At 38.2% G+C, this 18,973-nt stretch overlaps 2 protein-coding genes across 3 annotated transcripts; one reads left to right on the top strand and one right to left on the bottom strand.

Annotated features, from left to right (window-relative positions):
* Window positions 1-108: 108 nt before the first annotated feature.
* On the bottom strand, window positions 109-13,622 carry tdrd1 (tudor domain containing 1). Its single transcript, XM_057358762.1, has 26 exons — window positions 13,527-13,622; window positions 12,765-12,932; window positions 12,624-12,685; window positions 12,147-12,204; window positions 11,801-11,915; window positions 11,648-11,711; window positions 11,486-11,569; window positions 11,234-11,413; window positions 10,974-11,117; window positions 10,691-10,859; window positions 10,523-10,606; window positions 10,257-10,433; window positions 9,458-9,565; window positions 9,056-9,226; window positions 8,711-8,962; window positions 8,499-8,633; window positions 8,304-8,411; window positions 7,995-8,165; window positions 7,538-7,879; window positions 5,151-5,267; window positions 4,920-5,036; window positions 1,370-1,537; window positions 881-1,270; window positions 605-679; window positions 426-463; window positions 109-340 (listed from the first exon to the last, which is right to left on the bottom strand). The coding sequence occupies exons 2-26, from the start codon at window positions 12,913-12,915 to the stop codon at window positions 281-283; spliced, it is 3,540 nt and encodes a 1,179-aa protein (XP_057214745.1). The 5' UTR covers window positions 12,916-12,932; window positions 13,527-13,622; the 3' UTR covers window positions 109-280.
* Window positions 13,623-14,096: 474 nt separating this feature from the next.
* si:ch211-225b10.3 (endoplasmic reticulum-Golgi intermediate compartment protein 2) lies at window positions 14,097-18,870 on the top strand. Of its 2 annotated transcripts, none has more exons than XM_057358751.1 (14): window positions 14,097-14,204; window positions 14,517-14,652; window positions 14,739-14,847; window positions 14,949-14,995; window positions 15,383-15,450; window positions 15,538-15,578; window positions 15,685-15,786; window positions 15,966-16,064; window positions 16,219-16,274; window positions 17,282-17,380; window positions 17,620-17,717; window positions 17,798-17,960; window positions 18,109-18,188; window positions 18,303-18,869. In XM_057358751.1, the coding sequence occupies exons 2-14, from the start codon at window positions 14,547-14,549 to the stop codon at window positions 18,318-18,320; spliced, it is 1,086 nt and encodes a 361-aa protein (XP_057214734.1). In that variant the 5' UTR covers window positions 14,097-14,204; window positions 14,517-14,546; the 3' UTR covers window positions 18,321-18,869. The 2 variants fall into 2 exon arrangements, with proteins under 2 accessions (XP_057214734.1, XP_057214735.1); XM_057358752.1 differs by having other exon boundaries at window positions 14,113-14,204; window positions 14,496-14,652; window positions 18,303-18,870.
* Window positions 18,871-18,973: the final 103 nt, after the last annotated feature.

Here is an 18,973-nt window from a genome sequence, read left to right as displayed (position 1 = left end):
AAAGAACGACAAAGGTTTTGAAAGAACTCAAGTTTTTTTCTTAAATCAAAGCAGTATGATACTGTCAACATCTACATGTAAAGACACTGAACAAAACTGACATGGGTTCAACAAAAAACTGACCATGTGGAACAGGAAATCTGAGCAGGTTGCATTACTGAAGGTTAATAGTTAACTGCTATATAAAACTTTATAAAACACAGTATAAATAAAAAGGTAGGATGAACAACCATTTGTTTAAACTGATTTTAAACTAGACATTCTTGATAAGAAATATTGACTATTTGGTTCCGCCAACATTTTTTATGAGTAGGAGTATCAATTCCTCAATCCGGTCAATCTAAAGAGAGGAAAAAGACAAACGATAAATCACATAGTCAATTATGCACATTGGCTTCATTAATTTTTGGAAAACAACTGCCGACCTTTTGCTTTAGCTCAAGACAGCAGCACAAGGGGGGAGCTGAAAGAAAAAAAAGCACAAAATCATGTGCAAGACGCATCCACTTTTTGAAATAGAAATGACTGACTACTACTGCCAGCATTTCCTGAGTGGCTCAATCCCTCGAAAGACAACATCTTCTAAAACGTCTATAACACCTACCAGTGCCCGCCTTTGAGCTTGTATCATTGTCTGGTTTAGTGCATTCCACTGTAGTCATTGCCTTGCTTGCGTTTTCTGAAATCAAACACAAATGTTAGTTCAAACTATTCTGGATATGATGACAAGGCTTTCAAATAACACACTTGGGTTACAGCTAAAAATACCAGGTGGTGCTGCACCTGTGTACCTGAATTTCATAAGCAAAGACCCTAGACAAATTCTTGTACTGCAAAACCACTAGTAGCACACAATTTGTTAAATATTACAATTTCTCACCCGGTTCCTTTTTCTTATGGTAGCTGGCACTTTGTATCAGACTTGTGCCATCATCCAGGTCACGATTCTTAACATCTGCCGTTTTAGTTTGATCAGTAGCTTTATTCGTGCTGACGGTCTGTGTTTGGTCTTTTTTCTCGTCGGAGGGCGGCTTTGGGTCTTTTTTCTCTTTCGCGGGCGACTTTGAGTTAGCCTTGTTCTGTCCTCTGTCCAGAGATCTGAGGATAACAGAGTTAATATCTTTGTCATCTTGGCCCGATGGCTGGGTCAGGGTTAGCAAGTTGGACGTCCCATTAAAGCGCTGAACAGATGCCACAACTCCCCTGCTCAACTGCATCCCAAAAAGTTCCAAAACACCAGCGGGCCACACAGAAGGAAAATGCTCGTTACCTGTTAAAAACGAGTAACAATTATAGCAGGAAAAACTCAATATGGTCCATGATTAATGACCCTTTGCAGAATCTGACTAAGTTCAGGTGGTACTCGTACCTTCCAGAGCACACCTGACGATCTGGAATGGATGCTGGAGAAGCTCTTTGGTGATGGGACGGATGTTAGAGACAGGAACTGTCTCCATGTTCCCATAATCTGCGTAGATTACATGCGCATGCTTGCTGGTCACCTCTAACACAACAGCTCGATACCAATTTTTGTCACCTGAAAGGAAAAAAACAACATTACTTCGTTTTTTCATTATACATTCATAAAGACAACGCACTTACATAAAATAATTATCTACCCATTGCATGCATACCTTTGTAGTTTAAAAGCCACGAGCCAAGTGTGTCATTATTTTACAACAGACATGAAATTACTGGCTTGCGCAGGAATTCCAATGAATCTCCACAATGGTCTCTTGCCTGTGCCTCTTTATTTTCAACAATTATCAGGAATGTTTCAATACAAATGCTCAGTGTTTCCCATACATTGATTTATTCGTGGCGGACCTCCACAATATCAACGTTGGCCACCACGAATAGCTTTTACACGAATCCCCTTTGAATTAAGACGTTTAAAATAAAAACTTATTGTAGAGTTGCATGCAGCTTGTTGACGCTCAGCGCCACTCTCTCTCTCTCGCTTATGTTATGTGCAGCGCCTCGACATCTCTCTCTCACATGACAGTGAATGAATTAAAAGGTTTAATTTATAATTTAATAATAATTACTCCGTGAATTTGCATTTCCACGTAAACATCAACAGTCACAGAGTTACTGACAGAGAAAACGGCTGACCGCGCTCATCAGGATTTAACGGAAGGTTAGCAGTGTTCCCCACACATTGACTACTTGGGCAGGTATATTAATGGCATAGGTGTAATTTGCGGGAGGGACATGTCCCCACCACTTTTTGCCCAAGTCAAATTTGTCCCCACCACTTATTGGAAGAAATGTCTATAAACAGTGCAAATAGCCCGCCTTGTAAGCAGGTGCTATTTACACTAACTCCGCCCAAAGAGAAAATGTAAGAACGGCACAAGCAAACTTACTGCTCCAGTGGCGTAGAGCAGGGGTCTTCAACCGGGGGTCTGCGGTGGAACTGCAAGGGGTTCACTAATTACGGTTTACTCACAGGCAACTTTTTGTTAAAAATCTAAAGCATGAGTATAGAAATATTACAACCAATGTTCTCTTTAAGCTGCGCACGTGCGCAGCCGCGTGGACTCATTGAAGCATTTTAATTTCCAATTTTAACCTGAGTGCGGACAAAAACATCCATTCAGGCAGCGGAAGCAAGCAATGGAAGAAATGTTACATCTGCATCATAAAAACCGGCAGGGTTAGAATCAGTGCATTCTCGGTCACCCTTCCGATAAAAGTACGCATTAAAGGAGTTGATTGCAAATAAAGTGCATTCTCATATGTTTCTGCACTTCTGTTCAAATTTGTTAAAGCTGTAAAGCGCTAATTTGACAGCCAAATGACACCACACCGCTTCTGCATTTTAAACTCTGACAAAACTGTTGTACGTGTTTAAAATCAATGAAACCGTGTACTGATGGTGCTCGTCAAACAAGTTGCCCCGAAAATAACGCGGACTAGTTGCATGTTGCTCTCTTTAGTCTGATATGATGCTCTGCAGAAAAAACTTGTGTTAATTTTCGTGTAACAGCCTGCTGATCCATGAGAAAGACAACGGAGCTCAGCATTATAAAATAGCGCTGTGTTCTGCGACACACAGTGAAGCGGAAGAAAAAACAAGAATGATACTTAATAAAACTGCCTGCTTTTACAACAGAATGCATTAAATCTGCACTGATTTCTTTCGCATCCAGAGACAACCCCTACAACCCCTATTCCACTAGAATAGTCTTTGTGCCATTAACCAGGGTCAGTCATCTCATTGAAGCCTTAATAAAAACTAAGGTTCAAATAAATGTTTAATTGTCCATCTCACAGTAAAATGAAAATGTTTGATGCTGCAAATCCATTAAAATAATCAAGCAATCTATATTAAAAACAAAATTAATACACAGAAAAGTATTTAGCCTATGTGCAACAATAACATAGTGCTAATGTAATGTCTTAACATAATATTGCTGTGACAATAGGATTGTTTCTATTTAAATAGCTCCGATTACACATTTAGTATAAGGGGGTCCCTGCTCCATTCATCTCTCATCTAAGGGGTCCTTGCCCCGAAAAACGTTGAAGACCCTTGGGGTAGAGCGTTAAGCGTGTTTCTTACTTCTTGTCGTTGTGGGTTCGGAACTGCTGTTTGCCAACCTTTTTTCCTATCACATATCAGATCGTAAACGCATTTATTTTCAATAAAATGATGAAAATATTTGAAAAGTGGCTATTCAAGTCACATATGTAATAAACATTTAGCTCTTAATTGCACTTTGTTCCTATATTCACCCGTATTGTTCACAATATGCGGTTGCTATCGTCTATAATAAGATTAATTACATTGTATTTGATATCTGAACTGGTCTCAAATAAATGGAAAAAGTCACAACTTTGTAGTTTCATGAAATGTATAATTCAAAACAAAATTTTGAAAGTTCATTGTATATTTGTAGCCTATCTTGCAATGATCGAAGTATTAAAGTGAAAATAAGATTTTTTTATTTTTCCATCCGTTTCCTCTGCATACTTGTTTGTATGTTGTTTGTTTGTCATTAATTAGCAGGAGGTTCCCAAACGTTTCAATCCAGGACCCAATGACAGGTAACCTAATCTGTGTCAGACACACCAATTTTTAACATGGTGAAAACACACATTCGTTTCAGTAGTTTTTATTTGATCACTTTTTAATATTAATTGCAATATTAAAATACCTGATGGAAGGTATGCATGATTATGGCAAAATCATTCTTGCCTTTCCCCATGATATTGTAATTGTGATTAATAATTTTGATGAATTTTTTAAAATGTTTTGAAACTCTGTGAGGCAACTGCACGCCTGGTGCGGTGTGCGTGCATGCATAGTTAGCTCCGTGCTAGCAGTGTATACTCACATATTTCTCGATTTGTGACGAACTGTCTGCACTATACGCAATGCATAATAAAACTATCATTTGCATTTAAAATCAAAGAAGCGCTCATAATGCAGCAGCACATTGAGAAAGAGCAACCAGCAGTAAAGGCCGTGCGCTCCATGAGAAAAATAAGAGACATAGCCAAAATATGTCTGCATATATCCGCTCTTAAATGTAGATGTATGATGCTTTTGTCAAACGATGACGAGTTTATAAATCAGGATTTTAGCAGCAGTTAAAGTGACTGCTGGCTGTATTAAACATTATTGGGAATAAGTCACTATTCTATAATTGTTTCATGTCTGACAACAGAACAGAAAATATGAGAGAATGGCATTCAGTTGTATTAAAATGTAGTACAATTTGACAGATCAGAGAGTAAAAGAGAAACAGATGTCAAGTCCAATCGCAAACACAGCGTGATGACGTCATAAATATGCTAATTAGTTTGTGACATCATCAGCGCCACAAGTCTCTCAAAATCATGTGGGAAACACTGAATGCTTGTGTATTATTTTTATATGTAATTAAATGTGGTCTGAAGGTCAAACTGACCTGAAAACTGTGCACAGCAGGCGGCACCGGGTAAGGGATGGCATTCGATGGGAGTTGCCTGTCTGCTGCAATACTTTGCAACATCAGTCATAACAGCCTTCAGACCCTCAGCATTCACTAGAACTGACAGAAATCAGATGCATTATTTTTCTATAATAATGGCCATGCATGAATTATAATAGTTCTGGAGATTTAAGTTCATAGTTTTACCCAAATCTACTAAATACACACCTTTCCCAGGGTTCATGACGTAGAAGAGACTTGGGCTTATCACTGCTGCCACCCGAGGCTGAAATTTCTCATTGCAAGGCAGCTCCAACGTCTTCCAGTTCAAATGGAAACAGGCACCTAGGTGACAATAATCATCACAAGAACGACCAGAAGTAAATGACACAATTCACTAATCCAACAATTACAAACGTTGAAAAACAAGAACAAAGCCACACAAAATAGACCAATATTATCCGACTGCAATACCGGAGGCCACAATTCCAGGACTGCACTTCTAGGGCCCTATTTTTTGTGACAGTGCCACCGATCGATTAAGTGTTTGGAGAACCGCAGTCCCCAAGGACCCTAGTTTTTGAGGACCAAAAACAGTGCATAAGACAGTATTTCCACCCAATTCTAACTACTTAGTTTTTTAAAGGTCCAGTGTGTAATTTTTGGGAGGGTCTATTGATAGAAATGCAATATAATATACACAGCTGTGCCTTCATGGGTGTATAAAGAGCTTACACAGTGAAGCGTTATGTTTTATTACCTTAGAATGAGCTATTTCTATCTACATACAGCACGGGTCCCCTTGCATGTAATTCGCCATGTTCTGTCAGCCGTCGTAGTGTTTCGAAAGGGAGGGGGAGGGGTGGAGTGAGCGGTTGGTTGCAATTCGCAACCTTGCCGCTAGATTTCACTGACTGACCCTTTAAAAGTTTATTGCACCCAAATACTAGGCTAAACCTTATTGCTAACTGCTTAATGTTGAGTAATTATTGTGACTAACTAGCATAATATAATAACACATCAAGTAAAATAAACAATAAATCATGGTATAACCTTTTCAGTCACTAGATTAACCACATTTCAAGTACAGAGTGAAGACACAAGGATGCCACAGGATAAATTTAAGATTGTGTATATTTTATAAAATAACAAATTAACAGTTCAACTTCATTGATGATGTTTTCGTTGACTCCTAAGAGAGATAAAAGCGTAGAGAGAAAGAGAGAGAAGTGAATGAAATAATGAGCATTCAGTTGAACATGTTCAACTCTCTCATTTTTAATTTCATATTTAAAAGATCTTAGTGACCACTAAGGCCGAAGCCTAGTACTTGACCAATTTATTTATTAATCTTTTGTCATACTATTGCCTGCACTGAGCTCTGTCCTTGAGATCACATAGACTACACAGTACATGACAAAATCTAGCACGTGGTATTTTAACAGTCAATTATTATAATGTCAAATGTAACAATCATTATTATAAAAATAATGTCAAAATGAAGAGACGTGCAATTAAAATATTAAGATTAATTTAAAATTACTTAAAGCGGCCCTAATACACGCGGTTACTGCCAATTTCATATGAATCTTGAGTACCTATAGAGTAGTATTGCATACTTCGTATCTTCGAAGAGTATTTAGTTTGATCACATTTGTAAAAGATAGATACAGCTGTATGATTATTTCCGAAAGCATACAGCGTGTGCGGGGGGAGGGGTAGGCTGAACTAAAGCACGTGCGCACCCATTGCCAACAAAACACAGACATCAGTTTCACTCATCGCATGCGGTTCATGTCCGGCATCTTTTAGAGCTGGGATGGCTCCATATATCAGTTTCAAACGATCTCCAAATCCAGCGTTATATCCACCGTTTATATAACATTCATCACCCAAATGCAGTGAACAAACAAACACCTGAACTTCGCGAACGTATGCTCGCTCTCCTGCACACAAGTGAAAGTGACGTCTGCGCATGCTCCTTATCCTGCTCTCCTTGCTGCCACGTGGGTGTGCTTTTCCGGGAGAATTGTCCAATAAGGGACTAAGAAAAATAGTTACGAAACAGTTTTATATGTTTGAAAAAAACTTTTCGAAACCTGTACGATCACTGGGGCACAGAAATACTACGTAATACGCCCAACTCGTTTTTTGACAAGTTGACCATGTTAAGCACGTTTAACATTGTAAAGAAGTCAGAATGCATGACACACCGTTGCACCACCCCTTTAAAATGGAAAAACAATGAGTAATTAACAAGGTTTCACAACGAAGTGCCACAGTTTATTGTGCTGGCTAGGCCTAGGATTAATAATCATCCCATAGTCACTAAATCAACAGAAGCTTGCCAGTCGTGCTGGTTTCGTTAAACGAATATACTTATATATATGCTTATATTGTGGCTATATAGTGCATTCAAGACTATTTAGCAACTAACGATCAACTTACTTCTGCAAAATTAACTTTCCCATTAAATTTTTCACAATTGTTTAATGTTTAACGAAAAAAACCGTTGTCGCTAAAAACCTTAAGGGTCCTAGAAATTCGGTCCTGAGAGTGCAGCCTCCGGGTTTGCAGGCAGATGCTACTCAAATAGACCGCAAATAATAACTTACTTGATGTGGTTGACTGTGCTAGGCCATTTTCAGCCCCCTTGTTATTCACTTTAGATGTCTCTTCAGCAGGTGGTTTCTGATCAATGGGTTTAAGTGTGGGCAAAGCCTCAATCTGATTGGAAGATGTAGCTGGCTTTGGTAGGGTTTGTTTCTGTCCATAAGGCTTGGCCAGTTGCTCAGAGATGAGCAGAGCAGCGATGCTTTGTCCTCCGCTCTCCAGTTCCACCCCATATCCTTTCTCAGTGATGGACAGCACTTTCCCGCTCAACTGCTGACTGGCACACAGAGCATGAAACCTCTGAAGTGACTCTTTACTCCACTGAGCCTCCACTGGCTCAACTCCTGCATTACACATATGTAATGTGGGTAATGTGGACAATGCATTTTCTATGTATTTAAAGACTTTTTTTCTAGATTTGGTTATTAATGAATCGAAAACAACTTGAACAACACAAACCTGCAAGCCAGCAGCGTATAGCTTGGTAGGGGAGTTTGAGCAGGATCTGGGAGATGGCCTTCAGCTGAGATGACTCCACCTCACAGGAGTTGCCAAAATCCACAAAATAAACTCTAGCTTTATCCACTCCACACACTTCCATAACCATAGCCCGATACCACTGGCCATCACCTGCAAACATGAAAGTGATGTACCTTAATCTCGATTACACTGTATATTTTGAAACTCCTTACATTCAGTGAACTGTATCTGAGTCAAGGCCAACAATTTTGTTTCAGTAAACTTGACGTTACGATGGAGAAGATTTACCGGGGAAGAGAGCACAGCAGGGCTCTCCCACATTTGGCGTGAAGGGAGCTCGCTGTGACTCACAATGCTTCATGAGCTCACGGTTTAGATCTGTCAGGACGTGTACATCTGCCGAACAAGTAAACAAAACAAACGGTCTGATGAAAACCTTAATGAATCACAGTCGAGAAGAAATGACACAGACACCAATCTCACCTCCTGCACTGTAGTTATAACAGTAGAACTCATCAAGACGTTTCAGTGTACTGACAACCAGCTCCACCTTCTGGCCATCAAAGGGAAGTTCGGCACAAGTCCACTCCAGCTTCTCAGAAGCTGGGCCAGTGAGGGCTAAAGCAATAATTTAACACATCATGAGACCATGTTCTCAAAATTTTCTGGAAACTGGAAAAAATCTTTAGACTTACAGGGCATTTGAGGCTGTTCCTGGGCGGCTGGTTCTTTGTTCTCCGTCTGCACACTTTCTACGACGGCGTAACCCATGGTAACCAACAGCTCACCGGGGTTGGTCTGGGGGTCACTGGATTCATCGGTCATGGTCACCAGAGCCTTACCGTCCTTCTTACCCATTATGACAACTCGAATGAAGCGATTGCAGACAAGGCTTTTCACCATTAGAATGGCTTCCTCTGACCATGTGCCAGTGGGTGGCTTTATATCTGAAAACATGATTAAAAAACTTTTTTTTTTTTAAGAGGCCTTTTTATAATCTACATCAACGCTTATACACACTGTAAACTTTTTGACTGCACCTGCTAAACAACAGGGAATTGCTTGAGTTGCCAAAGCCAACAGCTCCATGCTGATGGGTCGCAGACATTGCAACTCAACCTCCTCTGAGTTGCCAAAGTCTATGTAACCGATGCATACGCGGTCCTCTGAAGAATATGCCAGAACTTTCGCTCTGTACCACTGGTTGTCCTCTGTAATGCACAAAATGACATTAACAATATACTGTATAACTTACTGTTAACAGGCCGTAACACAAAATGATTTCCAGTGTGGAAAAATGAATATTATGCAATGTCTTTCGAGCAAATTTGAGCAGTCTTCTTATGTGTGCACAACAACTTCAGCAACATTCTCAGTGTTAATCCATTTATAAATGAATCTCATTGTTTAAAGAAATATGTTTGTGAAGACAAATGTCTCACCAAAGAAAAGCGAGCAGCAGACGGTTCCCGGTGCAGGTCTGAAGTTCTCACTAGCTGGAGTGTTTAAGCAATGCTCCCTCAAACTCATCTGCAGCTGCTGGATTATACCTGCATACAGAAGAACAGATCAGACTATGTAACATATTAAACAGCATAAAATAGTGGAAAAACCACTAATGCACTACGTGAAATGTTTTGTTATTTTCAAAAACCTTTGATCTGAAAGCGTATGCTTAAATGTCTGAAAATAGTTTAGTAGACAAAAATATAATTTTGCAAACAAACATGTTTTTTTTTCATGACAACAATATTATTTTATTTAATTAAAAATATTTTTGAAATGGATGACTTTGACTGAATAATAAAGAAAGAGCAACCAATAAGAGCACAGAATAGATGGGAACTCCTTTAATATCGTTTAAAAAGCATCTCAGGGTGAGACCTCAAGAAGCTGCTTGATAAAATGACAAGAAAACATTTCTGCAAATTCTAGTCAAAAGGTAACTACACTGACGAACACGTTTAAAAAACTTTTTTGTTACAACATAATTCCCTTAGTTCCCTTTCATAATTTTGATGAGTTTATTATTCTAAAATATTTAAAAATATAAACACATAAGTGAGTAAGTGTCCAAAAACTTTTGACCGGTAGTGTATTCCAACAGCTATTTCTGTAAATGAGTGATTTTTTTTGCATAAGGCATCCCTGGTGATATAAGTATCAGGTGCTCATGTTACAAAAACAAATGGATGCAATTTTGTGGGTAAAGTGCTTTAAATTGACACGTTTGAAGCTCACAGGCATTTTCGAGCTTCTGGCAGAGGATCTCTGAAGGAGACTGGATGTGTGTGACGATAGCTGTGAAAGTGTCACCCACTCCCTGAGTCAAAGGCTCAGGAGGCCTGGCTTCAGAGTTCTCGTTCTTTCCACCCGACAAACGCTTGAAGTTCTCGAAGGAGGCTGTCAGGAGAGAATCTAAATAAGGGATGTGAACAGATAAAGGCTGGAATCAATACATCATCAATCTTTCAAGTATCATGATCGTAAATGAAGCATCGACTCACTGATGTCTTGTTCACTCCGCGGTTTGTCAGGAACAACCTTTACGGCATAGCCCTGGTCTATTAGAAAAGTGCTCAAGTATTTGCCTGTAACACAGAGCCAGATCATACAACTTATGGCAACTTTGGAAAGGTTCGTGTGAACGAGAAATTACCCAATGAATTCCCTACCGAGTGTGCTTAGAGGAACGTCCACCGCAAACAGAGTTCCGTCGTTCATGACGTCCACCACAGTCCAAGTGAGACTCTTTCCAGCAAACATCTGTTGAACAGCAATAGTGCATTCGCCTGTCCAGGTTCCTGTCAGAGGTGTCACCCCAGCCACACAACACTCCAAAGCCTGTTAATAAACAAAAATAGCTGAAGCAAAAGCACAACCCGGTGACCTCGGCTGGCACCACAATTCATCGGAAAAGTAACCCGCGTTACAGAATTAAAGCAGAAAGGAACTCACAAAGGGTGGTGCGGTGTCGATGCTGGCAGAGAGAGGCCTTATGTTGTCAATAGTAACTTCCTCCTCGTTGCCAAAGTCAATGTAAACTACACTAGCAGTTCGACGGGCCACATCAACAGACTGAACCTCAGCCCGATACCAGTTCTACATCAGCGTAAAGAGGCAAAACTAATTAAACTTATGCAAAAAACAGTTTCAAATCATACGGACTAGCACAAAGTACTAAATATCTGATATAAAGGCCAGATTATTTTCCTGACCCGATCAAGAGAAAATTTAACAGCACAGAGCTCCCCAACTTCAAGCTTGAATGGGGCGGAAAATGATGTGCTGTAGGCTTTCTGGAGCTCAGTGGTGATGTTCTTCAAGGACTCCATCATCTCCACCGACTGGAGGTGGATGAAGAACTTTCCAGGGTTCCTCAGTTCAATCACTGTACCCTGGGAAGAAAACATGACATGTAATGTGTGCATATTGGGAACAAAATGCAATGTAGCACAAACACACTGTACCTGTATCACAGTTGCTTTGGAAATAGTGTTCTTGCGCATATCGCGCCGATACACTCTTTTTGCCTGTACATCAATGCATTTGTCCTGTGATGGAGATGATGCGGGTTATCCTTTGGAACAGCTAAACTATTAACCAAACTTTGCTCTGAGAACATGACATACCTTGGCTTGAAGGACACCAAGCCCATTTCCACATGACACAGCTGTGGATTCCTTTGCTTTCTCACTGATTGAAAAGACGTTTTTAAATGTCTTTTCATTATTTTTTATGAAATACAGAAATATTTAAGCATTAAATTAAAAAAAAGGCAGTACCTGGCAACTTCAGGGTTGCTAGGTTTGCAAACATGTCGATGAGCTTTCCAATCCTCTGTCTGACAAGCTACAGAACAGTAGCAGGTCTTTTTACAACGGGTGCACCTGAAGTTACCTAAAACAAAGCGAGAAAAGATAACCGATATTTCAGCCACTTATTTTAATGATCAATATCAAGTAGGTTTTTTTTAGGTGAATGACAAAAGTGATTTACCTGTAAATCTACCTGCCTCTCAATATGTGTGTGTTTGTGTTATTTTATATTCCACAAAAAATCCCACGACCAAAATCCAGACACATACAAAGATAAACATTGAAATCTAGCAAGGGGACATATCTGACCTACCCTGGTGACTGCAGTAGTTACACAACTTCACCAGTGGGCCCAGCATGGTCCTTGCCATCTGTGGAAAACACAGGGAATCTCCACACTATTATATACATGTTAACATGTTTATGTAATCTTGACATGACTTCAATCGAAGATTACATGAATAGTGAAAGAATGCTCAAATAAAATACAGTGAATCCATACAAAACCATATAAGAATGGTTGGCATGATATCTAGCAAAATTATATAGATACTTCTAAACTTTGGTTTAGAAAGCAATCTGACATTTACTTTAATGACATCACTTAAACTTCCATTGCAGTCTGTTCTATGCTTTAAGCATCAACAGAGACACATCTAACATATTCCAGAGTAACAAAATATAATTCTAAAAGGTGCTGGTTTAAGTCGATTTAAATTCCAAAATGTAAACTTGCATCTGAAAATGTTTAAGTTTAATAAGTTTAATAAAAAAGCTATTGTATACATACATCACAATTGCTCTTTGCTGGGACCACACTGTTCTCTTTTCGGACAGCATCACCTTTAGGGCCTGAAGTACAAAAACACCATCAAAAACAAATCTTGATCAATAACATGCATGTCTACAACAAAAAGCATTTAACTCTTACCCTCCAGAACGTCACTTGCTAGAAGCTGCTCTTGATGGACTTCATGAACTGGTGGTGCTGGACATCTAGGTGTAAATAAACCTGGTCCAGTTGCAGGTCTCCTCAGGGGGAGATTGGGTCTCATCAACCTCGGAGCGAAGGCCTGATTCATTCTGCCCACCTATTTTACTGCAAAGTGTAACATACCATTAGGCTGTACAGTACTGACAAGTTTTTGTGTGTTTAATGCAAAAGTTGATAATACTACTCCTGGAGATCTACGGTGCTGCAGAGTTCAAACTTTAATACACCCTGCCTGTCATTTTCAAGTGCACCCGAAGACTCCGATTACCTGGTTCAGGTGTATTTGATCAGAATTGAATAAACTGCAATTAAAATAATCTCCCTATAAACTAGGTGTTCTTATCGTAGCATGTACAAATATATCGATACATAAGTAACGTTACATACGTTGTCATACAGCACTCGGCTTTCCTTTCAACTAAACACAACACGCAATTTGAGTAAACTGAAGCTTTTGTACATGAACTCGATACAAAGTCGAATGTAATGCACTAAATGTAACCCAATATCAGCGATTATACGTGACATTCTCAGTTGCTAGAAAAGCTCGCCACGTGGCTGGACATGCTAGGTTTGATGGATATAGCTAATTAACTGTATAGTAACTTGCATTTATACATAAACTTAACAATATTCTATTTTGTTATCTTAACAAATGTATGGTAATTTTGAGAAATTCATAATGATAAATTATTTTACCGAATATATTGAAGATTTTGTGAACACCGTTACACATACAGATGTCCTCGCGCTGAAACCGCTCAATGCGCATGCTCAATTGAGAGTCGAGAGACCCATGGGACAGGTAACCACGTGACTGTAGTTCTTCTGCATTGTTTTTATTTTTATATTCAAAGTTGATAGACAGTATGTTTGACCATTTAGAATATAGAAGAGTTTTCACAAAAATCAAAAAAATGTTTCTGTTGAAAAGTGTTGTGTGAATTGTGTAATTATTAAAGGCTGTGTTTTGTACACAACTCATGGATGCTAAAATATGTATACACATTTTTGTGCTGGAACACAGCACAGTGAGAACTGAATGTAAATACTGTATCATATGAAAAGAATACAAATATGAACTTATATTAATAATCTATTATCTATTTAATTCTGTATTCATTTTGATTCAATTAAATGACAAAACCTTGGTGGATTTACACAGCAACATAACATTTTTACACAGAACACCTTAACCCAGCATTCAGCCAATCCGCTTTTGTTTTTGGGGATTCGTGGAAACTTGTGCAGGTTTTTGTTTAGCTGGAAAAACCAGCTGTGCCACAACGAGGCAGTGGTTGCAAAACAGCACATTTAAACGGCAGCAAATGGATGGTCCCATCATGTTCAGTCCTTCATTTTAAAGTGGTTAAAGAGGTAAGACTCAATAGATTCAATGCACACTGACATTGGTCTTGTGTCTGTTTACACAATAGTGTCATTTGTGCAGTATTTCTTAGTATTACGTAGCTGTAAATATCAGGTGGGTTACCAGGAAGCATTTGGCAGTTAAAATTTAATCTGGGCATCAAGTACTGGTTATGTCAAAAAGTCATGAAGCGTTTTTAATCAAAATTCTGTTAAAATTAAATAACTAATGTTATGCCAGCTGCACAGGTAAAAAGTGTAAATCTAACCGAGCTAAACCTGACACTTTGAATGTTTTAGCTTACTGTATCTCTACCACAGCTTAAGGTGAATCCAGTTACATCCTAAACAATGAAGCGTCTGAATAGAAAAGGAGCTGTCCACTTTGTAAAAGAGCTAGATGCTTTTCCTAAAGTCCCAGAGAGCTATGTTGTAACGTCAGCTTTCGGAGGCACAGGTGAATGTCTATGTTTTCTGTTTAAACATTGCAGTATATGTTTACTAGATGTTATTGCTTCAGACCTTTTTGGTTCTTCTGTACAGTGTCCCTGATTGTTTTCATCCTCATGGCACTTCTGACCATCTCTGAGTTTCTTGTGTACCGAGACACATGGATGAAATATGAGTATGAAGTCGACACAGATTTTTCAAGGTGAACATTACACTTTCATATCTATACATATAGATAAAATAATAAACCCTGACCTCTTGTTTTGTCGTTTGTTTATTTGTTTGTTTGATTGAATTTTACAGTAAAATGAAAATAAAAATTGACATCACAGTTGCAATGAAATGCGAAAGTAAGTGAATTTATTCTTTCAATGCGATCATAATATCATTTAAATGCTTGCTTTTCAATACACTCTTAAAAATAAAGGTGCTTCACTGTGCCATAGAATAACCTTTTTTTTGTCTAAATGGTATCATAAAGAACCTTTAACATCTGAAGAACCTTTCTGTTTCACAAAAAGTTCATTGTGGCAAAAAAAGGTTCTTCAGATTATAAAAAGGTGAGAAAGACATGGTTCTTTAAAGAACCTTTGTGGAACAAAAAAGGGTTATTCTATGGTGTCGCTGTGAAGAACCTTTTGAGCACCATTATTTTTAAGATGTTTTATGCCAAGTCTGATTTAATGGTGAATTATTTGGAATAAATGTGAGTTTATTCTCGTGTTTCTCTTGTCAAGGGTTGGGCGCAGATGTGTTAGATATTGCTGATGATGTGGTTGCATCAAAGGAGCTGAAATATGAACCTGTAAGTAGCTTCAAACTCTTACGACAATTGTGTTTCTGAACAGTTTTCCAGAAAATAGAAACATTTCTAAATGTTTTTACTTTTTAGGTCAACTTTGAACCTTCTGCACAACAAAAACTGTGGCATCAGTAAGTGAGATGCTACTGTTATTTGAAAAGCACCATCGTGTGGCATATAGTGAAATATTTATCAGGATGATATATAGACAATCTCTGTCAATCTCTGTCTCTTAAGGATATTACAGCAGATTCAAGGCAGACTGAGGGAGGAGCATTCACTTCAAGATGTACTCTTTAAGTCTGCTCTGAAAGGATACTTTTCTGACCCGCTTCCATGGTGCGTGTGTTAAAATAACTGCCATTTTATCCAATCATAGTAATTAGCTATTTATTCAAAATTTATTTTGGTAAAAGAACATATAAAACCAGAAATAAACTGAAAAAAAACGTAATATTTCTATAAACATACTGTATTTATATATTTTTTTCTTGACATGATTGATTCTGCATCTGTAGGAATGATTCTGCATCTTTATCCAACAACAATTCCTGCAGAATACATGGACAAATCTATGTCAATAAAGTTGCAGGGAACTTACATATCACGCTAGGAAAGTAAGTGAATATATACAGTATACTATACATAATATACTACATGATTATATTCATATTCAGATATGAATTTCAATGTATCTGGTAAGAAAACATTGTCAAAGTCTGTGTTTTGTATGTAAAAGTATGCTTTTTCCCAAAATTGTCTTCCATTTAGACCTATCACTTCTCTCATGGGTCATGCCCATTTTGCACCTATAGTCAAAGAAGAAGGTGAGTTTTTCTCACAATATTGCTAATGACATGAAGAGCTACGTCACTACATTTCTTTGGAAGCATGGAATTGTAATTTAAACAGACCATTGTGTTCAAAGGGTCATATGGCGCGAATACGTGTTTTTCTGTGTCTTTGTGTGTTATAAGTTGCCCATGCATGTATTAGACACGTAAAATTGCAAAAGTTAAAGTGTCAGAACAAAAGATGCATTCTATCTAAAAGCGAATGCTCACCTAGACCTGCCTGAAACGCCTCGTGCAACCACACCCCCACAAATCTACGTCAGTTTGTGGTATGATTGGACTAAGATCGCCCAAATGTATATGCAAGTAAGTTGGACGTACCTGTCAGTACAATTGCTTTGGAACCTGATGTTCCAAATATGGTAAGAGGCGTTACATTTCCGTCACACGCTTGCAGTATTCGACCAATCACTACGCACGGTTAACTGGCCAATCATATCACACCTCGCTTTTCAGAGCGATGAGCTTTGTTAAAAATCTGCGCGTTTCAGAGAGGCGGGGCAAAGAGGAGATACAAACATGCACGGTATGTGGAAACTACAGCGTTTTTAGACCCTAACTCATGTATACACATGGCATTACGTCTAAAACAAACGATAATATTCGTTTTAGCCGTGTCATATGACCCCTTTAACAACACCTTTTTTACTAGTGTAATTTTCCAAAAATCCACATGATGGAGAACTCTCACTTTCGTTTACGCATGTGACGGGCGCTCTCATTCAAAGTTATACATTTTATTTGCCTTCTCTGTCAGCGTTGCCAGCGTTATACTCATTTGAGCTACAGCAAATTCATGATTACAATATATAAATATATACAACAAAACAATTTATGTTTCCCCCCCACATCATTTTAACATGGTGTAGGTGATATATAAATAAACAAAACCTTTAGGTTTAAAGTGAACTTTTTTTTACTTTTAAGAATGGCAAATTCATGCACCTCTAATTCTCTCTCATTGCTTACTTCCCCAACAGTTTATAACTTCTCACATCGAATAGACTGTCTGTCTTTTGGAAACGAAGTTCCTGGACACATCAATCCCCTTGATGGCACAGAGAAAATAACATTAGAGCGTAGGTTTAGGTTGATCTCTTCATTAAAATGTCCAAACTATTTGTCCAACACAGTCCACAGCAACACAACACAACACAACACAACACACAAAGCTTTCACAGGGATTAGATCACTTTCAGAGTATGCATGCAAATAAATGGAAATGCATTCAAATGTAAATGTACACAAAAAGAGAATCATTCACCACTATGAATAACCTTGGATTTGATGAACATTCGTGTTCTTATTTTGTTTTCAGACAATCAGCTGTTTCAGTATTTTATCACAGTTGTGCCCACCAAGCTTCACACATCTGATGTATCAGTAGACATGCATCAGTTTTCTGTCACAGAAAGGGTATGTTATCTGTGCACTCTGTGTGCATTGGTACATCTATTTGTGTGTGCTGCTGATAATGATTTTGCTCTTTCATGCAGGACCGGGTTATAAACCATGAAGCAGGCAGCCATGGTGTGTCTGGAATCTTTATTAAGTATAAACTGAGTCCGCTGATGGTGAGGGTGAGTGAGGAGCATATGCCTCTCTCTGTGTTTCTTGTGAGGCTGTGTGGCATCATTGGAGGAATCTTCTCCACCTCAGGTAACTTTGACATACTATACAAGGTAAAAAATGAAACGTGGTATTTAACAGGGTCTTCTCATAATCAATTTGATCAAAATCATGGCTTTTCACTCCATACATGCTATGCCAACTGATAGAGTTTTATTCTTTTGTGCTTTCTACACAGACCTGCTCCACAGATTAATTGGGTATTTTGTTGACATTATCTGCTGTCGCTTTAAACTTGGACCAAATTATTCCAGGCAGGTGAGTCTACTAGGAGCCACAGTGATAGGCTACTCTTAAAACGTAAAGCATAACACACAGTAACAGTATATTTTAATAATGTCATATTAGACTAATGTGATTTTCTTTTTCAAGGTCCTCCCTGATTCTTAAGACACCCTGGAAAGCATCAGTTGTGGAAGCATAAACCAAAACAGACAATTTGTCATGCCTCTACTTTTAATTTGTAAAATTAATTGTTAACAATCTTGTGAGTGATTACCAAATTGTCTGTTTAAGAACGAGAGAAAATAAAAAATATATCAAAATTATGCCTAATTAATGTGATACAAAGCTATGAACAGTATGAATGCTAATTAAAATGATGACTGTGATTTATTATTATTTTTAAAATAAGTTATTTAGTGATTATATTAAATCATCATTGTACATGATAAGTCAACATTTGATATACTTGGCAGAGCTCAATTTCAGGGCGGCTTAAATCTTTGTGCGTTATTTATTGGTCCTCAGTACAATACAAACAAAAAATGCAAAGAAAAACTAGAAGACGGAAAAGCTGTTGAACTTCCTGACCATTCATTTAATCACCGTCTGCTAGCAGATATAGCCTAGCCAAATTACATAGCCCTTTAAATTTTAAACCAGTAGGCTTACATTTATTTTTTGTTTTAATGCGATTTTAAACATGTACAACGTCAAATAAAGCAGAATAAAATGTAAATGGTTTTTACTGAAAATATGTACTAAGTTATTTGGGCCGCTTGGCTCTCCCTATTGGCTGTATTTGATCCTGCATCTCCAAT

The sequence above is a fragment of the Triplophysa rosa genome, linkage group LG18 (assembly GCF_024868665.1).
Source record: "Triplophysa rosa linkage group LG18, Trosa_1v2, whole genome shotgun sequence".
Taxonomy (NCBI): domain Eukaryota; kingdom Metazoa; phylum Chordata; class Actinopteri; order Cypriniformes; family Nemacheilidae; genus Triplophysa; species Triplophysa rosa.
Note: the sequence above shows the minus strand (reverse complement) of the source record. Positions and strands in the feature narration are given on the sequence as shown.

Excerpts from the sequence above, each read along its gene's own strand:
- tdrd1 (XM_057358762.1), bottom strand. The coding sequence starts at position 12,915 with ATGAATCAGGCCTTCGCTCCGAGGTTGATGAGACCCAATCTCCCCCTG. Across the intron at positions 11,414-11,485 it reads CCAAAGCAACTGTGATACAG|GGTACAGTGATTGAACTGAG; the intron begins GTACAGTGTGTT and ends TTTTCTTCCCAG. Across the intron at positions 5,037-5,150 it reads CGTCATGAACCCTGGGAAAG|TGAATGCTGAGGGTCTGAAG; the intron begins GTGTGTATTTAG and ends TGTCAGTTCTAG.
- si:ch211-225b10.3 (XM_057358752.1), top strand. The coding sequence starts at position 14,547 with ATGAAGCGTCTGAATAGAAAAGGAGCTGTCCACTTTGTAAAAGAGCTA. Across the intron at positions 15,451-15,537 it reads AGGAGCTGAAATATGAACCT|GTCAACTTTGAACCTTCTGC; the intron begins GTAAGTAGCTTC and ends TTTACTTTTTAG. Across the intron at positions 16,065-16,218 it reads TTACATATCACGCTAGGAAA|ACCTATCACTTCTCTCATGG; the intron begins GTAAGTGAATAT and ends TCTTCCATTTAG.